Genomic DNA, 11,333 nt, shown 5'->3' on the forward strand with positions numbered 1-11,333 from the left:
ATTGTTCATTTATTAATATGACATTTTCTTTCATAAAATGTGCTTTTTATTTATTTTCAGGAATATTTCAACTAAGGAAAGAGATGGGAAGCAAGTTGGGGAGTGGGTACCCACAAATGATCAAGAATGGACGGCAGGGCCTTTGCCAGACAACAATGATTTTCAACAGCTGGAGCATAGTATCATTATTGCGTTTGCCACTGATATTTATGGCACATTTCGGCAGTCTGTTGTATTTGACCTAGGGGGTGAGCCAGTGTTGGTGCGTCATCTATGTGTTGATGTTGTACCAGTAACGGATGTTGATAGAGTACGTGAAGTACGACACGAAATTGTACTGAAGTCTGCAGAGCGCTGGGATTCCAGCAATTCCACGATAATAAAATTTGAACATCCATCAGGAAATAATAATGATGAACATGATGATGGAGACAGTGTTCCTTCCGATGATGGTGAGCGTGAACGAGATTTATTGAGCGCATATCCTAGCCCCCGGGCTGATACGTTCACTATAACACAGTCAACATTAACTGAAAAGAAGTTAACACGAAACAATTACAGAGCACGCATGCATGAACTGCTGTGTGTCGAGGAAATGGCACGCTATGAGCAGGTTTGTCGTCAGTACTAATTTTAAAAAGGATTCTATATTAGAATATGTTAAATACATTGTGTTGCTTTGAAACAACCTAATATACTGGTGAGCTGCTGTTACAATCTAGATCTTGGCAGGTCTTAGAAGCATGATAAGAGTGTTAGATATTTTTATAAAAAAATATCAGTTATTTTTGCTTAGAGTTGTTTTGTTTTCTTTTTAATGTACAAAAGGAATGGAATGGCTCTACATTGCAGCTGAGAGTAGATAAGCAGTTTTCCAAACCTTCAAGATGAAAATTACACAAATGGCAAAGAATCTTAAACTGAGTACTGCAAGTTGAGGAACTAATGGTCTGACACGAATGATAAATTTCTGTTTGACATAAACAACTAGCACACTGTAGAAAAACTTGAACACTTAGTAACACTTTGTAGTGCTACCCTACTCTCAGTGTTTGTATTACAACATAATTCATTGACAGAACTGAACTCGAGGTTTAAAATCAATTCGCCTAATTACCTACACACATTGTTTATGATAAAGATGTAATTTCTGTTCCGCCAGTAATCTCCATACTGTGTTCTTCAAACTGTGAACTTCATGGGAAGTTAATGGCTGTCTATTGAAGAATCTTCTCCCACACAATCCAACACCAGCTCCTCAGATTTCTACTGTGTGAAAAGCTGGGTATTGAGAATCTTGGCCAGCTCTGTGTAGCTTAAATGACCAAGTTTCTTATAAGTTCCATTTCAATGTGATATATTTCTTCCTATTAGGATGACTCCTGCACGTAAAAAACTTTGTTGATATTTCATCCTTGTGCACATACGTGAAATGCATGTCTGAAATTCCATCAGCTTGTTCCTTATTTCAAAATTTTCAGTTTAGAGTGCTTTACCATTTGTATAACGTAACCCCACCAGCTCAGAATACCATGCGATACCATATTTGTGGAAGACAAAAGGCACCCTCCACCCCTACCCCAATACATCTACAGTATGCAGAAAAGTGTTGTTGTACATTTTCTAGTGTTTTGCAGTGTGAGGCACCAAATGTGCAAAAGATGACCTGTTTCCTGGCATGTTTTCTGCTGCCTATACAAGCTACTACTTGAGAGCTCATGGCAGTTATTTTACAAATGCTGATCAGTAAAGTCTCATTGTTGGGACTACTCAGAAGAATATTGTCATCAGATGAGATAAACTCTGTGATTTTACAGATTGTGGTGTGGAATATTAGAAACTTATACTTGGTTAGGTAAATTAGAGAATTTGAAAAGAGAAATGGATAGATTGAAGTTGATGTAAGTCGAATTAATGAAGTGCAGTGGGAGGTAGAATAGGAATTCTCACCATTGAGTACTGGGTTATCAACACTAAATCAGAGAAATGCAGGATTGGGACTAATAATGAATAAGAAAATAGAATTGTGTATGTAGTACCATGAACATCATACTGAACACATTTTCATAGTAAAGATAAATACAAAGCCAAAAACCCACCACAGCAATACAAATTATAAGCAGTAAGCTCTGTGTGTCAGTTGTATATAAGGCCTTTGGATGACAAAGATTGAAGAAAAATGTATCATGAGATAAATGAAATCATACAGTTCATTAAGTGAGATAAAAATGTAATGTTGATGGGGCACTGGCAAGAACAAAAGACCCAGTAGAAATCATTGGGCTATGGAAGAGACACTGAATATAATTGACAAAATGAGAAAATACAAAAAAGTATTGCAGATGAAGCAGGCACAAAAGAATACAGATGCCTCAAGGAAATGAGATTGACAGAAAGTGCAAAATGGCAAAGCAGGCATATCTAGAGGAGAAATACAAAGGTGTAGAAGCCTGCTCGAAATCTCTGGAGAAAAGAGGAGGAGCTGTATGAATATCAAGAGGTCAGATAACAAGCCAGTACTAACAAGATAAACTCACCACAGCTGCCTCAGTGTTCGTGGTAAGAGGGCCCAGTGGACAGCCTGTCAAAAACTGAACACAGATCAAACATGAAAAGAGGAAGAATGTGTACTGGATTGTGAAGAAGAAGAAAAAAAAGGCAAAATAGAAATGGTCCAAGAATAATAAGTGCAAGATAGAACAGTTCCTAAGAGAAATGGTGTCCTGGTTAAGTGGTTATGGTGTTGGACTGCCAAATGGCGGAGCTGTGTTCAAACCTTCTTCTGCTTCTTCTTCTTCTTCTTCTTCTTCTTCTTCGCTTTTTTTAAAATTTGTGTCTGTATCATGTTGTAATGACAGCGAGGTGTCAGGTAGGGACCTATGACAGTTGATTCTGCACAACTATTCTATTAGCAGCCAAAAGGAAGTAGCTTTAGAATGAGAACTGCAAATGTTTGATGACATAGCAATAAGTCAACCGAATTCTCCACTGAAAAACAGGTCTGGTGTGTCAAACATGACACTAATGACAGTATGTGTGTCTTATGATAGGAATCCCTTATCGAAACACCTAATTTGTATGACTGGTGAGTGAGATATGGCTTCTTGCCCACTATAGGTGTTCATATGAATGTGAATGTGATCCAAGGAAATGATGAAAACATAATAGTTTATAATAGTTGGAAACATTCCACGTGGGAAAAAAATAGATAAAAACTATATATAAAAAGTTGTGTGTGTGTGTGTGTGTGTGTGTGTGTTTGTTTGTGTGTGTGTTTGTTTGTTTGTGAGTGTATACCTGTACTTTTTCCCCCCTAAGGTAAGTCTTTCCACTCCCGGGATTGGAATGACTCCTTACCCTCTCCCTTAAATCCCACATCCTTTCGTCTTTCCCTCTCCTTCCCTCTTTCCTGATGAAGCAACCAGGGGTTGCGAATAGCTTGAATATTTGTGTGTGTGTTTGTGTTTTTTATTGTGTCTATCAACATACCAACGCTTTCTCGTTTGGTAAGTTAAAACATAATAGTTCGTCACATAAGCTGCAACAGATGAATGCAACAGTTTCACAATCACATAGTTTCTATGTGCTCTATCAAAACACACATTTTAACACTTTTAAAGCTGCATTCTGTTTTGGAAATTTTTACTCTCGAATTCCTTTGTTTTTAACATAGTTCACACCTGTTTATGTGTTGTTTTCATTTCTGTGGGATGTCTATGTGGTATCTCACCTGCTCTCACTATTCACCATGCTTACTTGTGACGGTAATGTATTCTTACCACATGACTCATATTCTATAACCAGTGTATAGTATGACAACTGCTAAGACTACAAAAAAAGAGCAAACACTGCAGTGAGCGGACAGGCAGTTCATAATGTTGTGAGAAATTAAAAATAAAAAATAAATCTCACGAGGGAGCTTCGAATGTGGCTTGCCCGTTTGGCATTCCCAACACCATGACCACTTACTGATGACGTCATTGCTATCGAAGGTTGCTCTTTATTGCACTCCTTATTCTTGGACCATTCACTGTTTCCATTTTGCTTTTTTTCACAGTTTAGTACAATTTCTTCCTGTTCTCATGCTTGATCTGTGTTCAGTTTTTGACGGACTATCCTGTGGGCCATCTTACCACTAAATCTAAGGGGGTTTCAGTGGGGAGTTTCCCTTGTAAGCCAAGAAGATTAGGCTGAAAGATGGCAGAAATGTTTAAAAGATCTATGCAAGGGAAATGAACTTGAAGACAGTATTAGAGAAGAGGAAGTAAATGAAGAGATGGGAGAACTAACATCGCAAAAAGAATTTAACAGAGCACTGAAAGACATAAGTCAAAACAAGGCACCTGCAGCAAACTACATTCCCTCAGAACTCTTGAGATCCTTGGGAGAACCAGTTATGACAAAAGTATCCCACGTGGTATGTGTCAAAGAAGAGGAAAAAATAAAAACTACCGTATTTACTCGAATCTAAGCCGCACTTTTTTTCCGGTTTTTGTAATCCAAAAAACCGCCTGCGGCTTAGAATCGAGTGCAAAGCAAGCGGAAGTTCTGAAAAATGTTGGTAGGTGCCGCCACAACTAACTTCTGCCGTCGAATATATGTAGCGCTACAAGGGCATGCTTTGTACGCACAGAGATAAATACTGGCGCCAAAATCTCTGCGTCAGTAAATAAATTAAAAAAAAAAAAGGTGGAAGACGACCTTTTTTCTCCTCCCCGAGTTTCGACCACTGCATTTTCGTACATTATCCAACGAAGTAAATACAAATTCCGTATTGTTCATCTTCGAATGTAGCAGAATTTCAATGTACAACGAAAATCCGACTGGCAAGACTGTTTGGGATGTTTGTCAATATGGCCAACTCTACGTGTTGAATTTTTTACTACCTGTGAGAAGAGGTGGTTGCTAATAGGAACCTGACGAAATGTGAATCACATGCAGTATTCTCTTCACCATAAGAATAATATGAATGTAAACATTATGCCACGTATTCTTTCGTGTTTGCTGCTATTTCATTTAAATCCTATCTGCCTAATAAACTATGAAACTAGAGTGAGACAACAGCAAACGCGGAAGAATATACGTATCGTGTCATGTTTACATTCGTATTTTTCTTATGCCTAATAGTGATACAGTCAGAAATTAAGCACGGCAACTGATTAGATTTTTAAATCTAAGATGACTAATTCCTGTGCAGAATTTGACGTACTAGAGAAGCGGCCGCAAAGATTTTCAAACGGAGAAAAATTTTCGCCTAACTCTCGTTCAGAACATATTCTATCATATGCAGTCTATTATTTGGTTCTTGTTGGTCATTATCAAAGAAAGCAGTGTAAGTAACAACAAATAGCAGTCTCTTGCCATTGTTTCGCTAGCGAGACGATTCCTCTCTTTTCTTTTTTTTTAATTGTAAGCGGCGGTAGTGTGCACAAAAGCAAGCCATGCCGCGCGTGGCGACAGGCCGTAAACACGCACTATCAGAATGAGACAAACAATGCATGATAATGCATTTTCAGCTCAGAGTGACGTTAACACCTATAACAAAGAAAACGGCACTTATCAGATCAAAGCAAAATAAGCAATCAATTCAAACCAGACGAAGCACGTGAAAAGGAAGGGTACCCGTATAAATACGGACGGAGCGCCTGACGTATAGCAATGGCTACCTGGTAAAACTTAACTGTTAAGCTTACGACTCGAACCAAACTCCTGTAGCTGTATCGTCATTCATTCGACCTAAATTGTGTCTCGTATTACAATGGACCAACTTTGTTTTGATTTGGAGGTGCGGCCTAAAACTTTTCTCTCCCCTTGAATTTCGAGTCTCAAATTTCAGGTGCGGCTTAGATTCGGGAAAATTTTTTTCCTCGATTTCGAGGCTCATTTTTCAGGTGCGGCTTAGATTCGAGTGCGTCTTAGATTCGAGTAAATACGGTATAAGGTTTGCCGTTGACATAGTATTTCTATCAGAGACTGGCAAACCAGACTTAAAGAAGAATATAATAATACTAATTCTTAAGTAGGTGCATGCTGATCGGTGTGAATATTAACTGAACCATCCATTTAAAAAGTCGTGGTTACAAAATACTAACATGAATTATTTACAAAGTCCTTGTGAAAGATCTGTTTGGGTTCCACAGAAACGTAGGAACATGCGAATCAATACTGAACCTAAGACTTATTTTAAAACATACAATGAAAAAAGGTAAAGCTATGTCTGTATATTCAGAGAAAGCTTATAAGACAGTGACAGGTTATAGGTGTAACATCATTGCAATAAAACTATTGGTGGTGTTTTCTAAATACGGACATAGACTGCAGAAATTACGATTTTGCTGCAGTTTACGTGGTCTCCATAATGAGAAGTTTTTCGTCATATGGAAAGATTAGATTACATAACAGATCTTTATCTTGACATACACAGAGAACCTGTATGAAGATAAATCAGAACTTTCCAAATAGAGCAGGAGTAGGCACATCAGAAATGGTGATTAACAGCAAAGGTTCCAGGCAAAGCTCTTCTTGGGAGAACTGACAAATCCTCCTCCACCTGCCACCCGCCCCCTCTCTCTCTCTCTCTCTCTCTCTCTCTCTCAGTTTTGTGGCATTGGAGGCTAAACATATTGTGGAACTTCAGATTCCCTTTTATGGAAACACACATGAGAAAGTGTTTTTATTAGGAGAGTAGAAATAGGCAGGTCACTCAAAGGTTTTTCTTACTGCAAAGAGTTTGCCCTCACCTAGCTTATGTCTAACAGGGTATCCTCTTATGACCTTATAATACCACACCTACACTTTGTAAGTGATAATATTAAATGGAAACTGGGTATAGCAAGGAAGGTATTTCTGGGAAAAAAAAGAACTTGTTAATATCGAATATAAATGTAAGTGTTGGGAAGTTTTTTCTGTAGATATTTGGCTGGAGTATACCGTTGTGCAGGAGTGATATATGGGCGATAAGCCACTCATACAAAAGGAGAACAGAAGCTTTTGAAAAGTGGTGTTACAGAAGAATCCTGAAGATTAGATGATAGGTTGTGTAACTAATGAGAAATTATTGAATCAGATTGGAGAACAAAGATATGTATGCCACAATGTGACCAAAAGACTGAATTGGCTGATAGGACACATTCTGAGGAATTGTCAGTGTGGTATTGTATGGGAGTGTGAGAGGTAAAAATTGTAGAGGGAGAGCCAAGGATGTATACAGTTAGCAGGTTCAAATGGATATAAGCTGCAAGAAATATTTGGAGCTGAAGAGGTTTGCACAGGATAATCTAGTGTGGAGATACATCAAACTAATCTTCAGACCACAGTCCATGATAGCAACATAAAAAAAACTACTGAAATATGAAGCATTGACTTATTTGTTTGATTGTATTGCCATATTTTCATGTTTTTTGTGTTTGTATTTTTATTCTATTTTAATATAGTTACATAAATTTCAAATAGAAGCAACATGTAGAAAATGAACACAGGCAACCACTCTTCTGTAGATAAATTGCTGGTTGATACATACCATTGCTGGAGTGGGAGTGACAGTCAGAAATTAGTACAATTATCAGTTTTTAAAGTATGCCCATGGGTAAAGTTTTTTATTTGAATCTCATGGGGTGGTGTTGTGGTCTTCAGTCCAGAGACTGGCGTGATGCAGCTCTCCATGTTATTCTATCCTGTGCAAGCCTCTTCATCTGCAACCTACATCCCTCTGAATCTGCTTACTGTATTCATTCCTTGGTCTCCCTCTATGAATTTTAACCCCCACGCTCCCTCCAGTATTTAGTTGGTGATTCCTTGATGTCTCAGAAATGTGTCGTACCAACCAATCCCTTATTTTATTCAGGTTGTACCACAAATTTCTCTTCTCTCCATTTATATTCAGTATCTCCTCATTAGTTATGTGATTGACCCATCTAATCTTCAGCATTCTTCTGTAGCACCACATTTCAAAAGCTTCTATTCTCTTCTTGTCTAAGTTGTTTATTGTCCATGTGTCACTTCCAAACACTCCATACAAATACTTTCAGAAATAAAATCTATACTCATTGTTAACAAATTTCTCTTCTTCAGAAAAGCTTTTCTTGCCGCTGCCAGTCTACCTTTTATATCCTCGCTATTTCGAACGTCATCCTTTATTTTGCTTCCCAAATAGCAAAACTCATTTACTACTTTAAGAGTCTCATTTCCTAACCTAATTCCTTCAGCATCACCTGATTTAATTCAACTACATTTCATTATCCTCATTTTGCTCTTGTTGATGTTTATCTTATATCCTTGTTTCAAGATACTGTTCATTCCATTCAGCTGCTGTTCCAAGCCTTTGCTGTCTCTGACAGAATTACAATGTCATTGGCAAACTTCACAGTTTTTATTTCTTCTCCCTGGACCTTAATTCCTAATCCAAATATTTCTTTTGTTTTGTTTACTGCTTGCTCAGTATAGAGATTGAATAATATCGGGGATATGCTACAACCCTGTCTCACTCGCTTCTCAGCCAGTGCTTCCCTTTTGTGCCCTTCAGCTCTTACAGCTGTCATCGGGTTTCTGTATGAATTATAAATAGCCTTTTGTTCCCTGTATTTTAGCTCTGCCACCCTGAGAATTTGAAGGAGTGTGTTCCAGGCAACAGTGTCGAAAGCTTTCTCTAAGTCTACAGGTGCTATAAACGTAGGTTTGCCTTTCCTCAACCTATTTTCTATGAGAAGTTCGAGGGTCAGTGTTGCCTCGCGTGTTCCTACATTTCTCTGGAATACAAACTGATCTTCCCCGAGGTCGGCTTCTACGTTTTTCCATCCTTTTGTAAAGGATTCATGATAGTGTTTTGCAGCTGTGGCTTATTAAACTGATAGTTCAATAATTTTTACACCTGTCAGCACCTGCTTTCTTTGGAATTGGGATTATTATATTCTTCTTGAAGTCTGAGGTTATTTCACGTATCTCATACATCTTTCTCACTAGTTTTGTCTTGGCTGGCTCTCCCAAGGCTATCAGTAGCTCTAATGAATTTTGTCTACTCCTGAGACCTCGTTTCGACTGAAGTCTTTCAGTGATTTGTCAAATTCTTTATGCAGTTTCATATCCATCTTCCTCTATGCCCTCTTCCATTTAATTAATATTGCGTTCAACTACATCTCCCTTGTATTGACTCTATATATACTCCTTCACCTTTCTGATTTCCCTTCTTTGCTTAGGACTGGTTTCCCATATTAGCTCTTGCTAGTCGTACAGGTGGTTGTCTTTTCTCTGAAGCTGTCATTAATTTTCCTGTAGGCAGTATGTATCTTACCCCTTGTAATATATGCTTCTACATCATAACATTTGTCCTCTAGCCGTTCCTGCTTAGCCAATTTGCACTTCCTGTCGATTTCTCTTTTTAGACATTTGTATTCCCTTTCACCCACTTCATTTATTGCATTTTTATATTTTCTCCTTTCATCGACTAAATTCAATATCTCTTGTGTTACCCAAGGATTTCTGCTCCCAAGGATTTCTACTAGAACTCGTCTTTTTACATATTAGAGAGTCTGGTTCCTTCACTATTTCACCTTTCAAAGCTACCCATTCTTGGTGAATAAAATTCTTCTGGGTTTGTGACTGCACTGTTAACTATAAAATTCTTCTTCTGACATATTTCTTTCCTCTGTTCTTGTCAATCGTTCCCCAGTGCTCCCTCTGAAATCCTCTACAACCACTGGTTCTTCCAAGTTTTTCCAGGTCCCATCTCCTTAAATTCCTGCCTTTTTGCAATTTCTTCAGTTTTAATCTGCAGTTCATAACTAATAAATTATGGTCCACATCTGCCCCAGGAAATGTCTTACAATTTAAAACCTGGTTCCAAAATCTATGTTTTGCTATAATATAATCAATCTTAATACCTTCTGGTGTTTCCAGGTGTCTTCCGCATATACAGCCTTCTCTCGTGAGTCTTAAAGCAAGTGTTAGCTATGATTAAATTATGCTCCATCCAAAATTCCACCAGGTGGATTCCTCTTTCACACCTTTTGCCCAGTCCATTTTCACTTACTGCTTTTTCTTCTCTTCTTTTTCCTAATATCGAATTCCAGTCCCCCTTGCCTATTAAATTTTTAGCTCCCTTAACTGTCTAAATAATTTCTTTTATCTTAACATACATTTCCTCAAGAGCTAGTTGTCATATAAACTAGGACTACCATGGTGGATGTGGGCTTCATGTCTATCTTGGCTGCAATGCTGTGTTCACTGTGCTGTTCGTACTAGCTTATCCGCATCCTATCTTTTTACTCATTATTAAACATACTCCTGCATTACCCCTATTTGATTTTGTATTAATGACCCTGTATTCACCTGACCCAAAGTGCTGTTCCTCCTGGCACCGAACTTCACTAATTTCCACTGTACCTAACTTTACTCTATCCATTTCCCTTTTTAAGTTTTCTAACCTACCTGCCCGATCAAGGAATCTGACATTCCACACTCCGATCTATATAATGCCTGTTTTATTTCTCCTGATAACGACATCCTCATGAGTAGTCCCCACCCAGAGATTGTAATGGGGGGGCTATTTTACCTTTGGAATATTTTACCCAAGATGATGCCATCGTCATGTAACCATACGGTAGACCTGCATGCTTTCAGCAGAAATTATGGCTGTAGTTTCCCCTTGCTTTCAGCCGTTCACAGTACCGGCACAGCAGGGCGTTTTGGTTGATGTTAGAAGGCCACATCAGTCAGTCATCCAGACTGCTGCCCCTGCAGCTACTGAAAAGGCTGCTGCACCTCTTCAGGGACCACACATTTGTCTGGCCTTTCAACAAATACCCATCTGTTGTGGTTGCACCTATGGAACGACTACCGTATTTACTCGAATCTAAGCCGCACTTTTTTCCGGTTTTTGTAATCCAAAAACCGCTTGCGGCTTAGAATAGAGTGCAAAGTAACCGGAAGTTCTGTAAAATGTTGATAGGTGCCGCCACAATTAACTGCTGCCGTCGAATATATGTAGTGCTACAGAGGCATGCTTTGCAGGCACAAAGATAAAATACTGGCGCCAAAACCTCTGCGTCAGTAAATAAATTAAGGTGGAAGAAGAGATTTTTTCTCCGCCCTGAGTTTCGACCACTGCACTTTCATACATTATCCAATGAAGTAAATACAAATTCCGTATTGTTCATCTTCGAATGTAGCAGCCTTTCAGTGTACTACGAAAATCCGACTGGCAAGACTCTTTGGGATGTTTGTTAATATGGCCAACTCTACGTTCGGAATTTTTTCATACTTGTGACAAGAGATGGTTGCTAATACAAACTTTTATGAATTGTGAATCACATGCAGTATTCTCTTCACCATCAGAATAA

At 38.5% G+C, this 11,333-nt stretch overlaps 1 protein-coding gene across 1 annotated transcript in view; it reads left to right on the forward strand.

Annotated features, from left to right (window-relative positions):
• LOC126175761 (probable helicase with zinc finger domain) overlaps positions 1–11,333 on the forward strand; it is a 166,564-nt gene that overhangs the window by 34,019 nt on the left and 121,212 nt on the right. The window contains exon 4 of the mRNA XM_049922733.1: positions 61–613. Coding sequence (XP_049778690.1) covers positions 61–613 — 553 coding nt within the window. The remainder of the gene's footprint in view (positions 1–60; positions 614–11,333) is intronic.

Source organism: Schistocerca cancellata, chromosome 3 (genome assembly GCF_023864275.1).
Source record: "Schistocerca cancellata isolate TAMUIC-IGC-003103 chromosome 3, iqSchCanc2.1, whole genome shotgun sequence".
NCBI classification, from domain to species: Eukaryota; Metazoa; Arthropoda; class Insecta; order Orthoptera; family Acrididae; genus Schistocerca; species Schistocerca cancellata.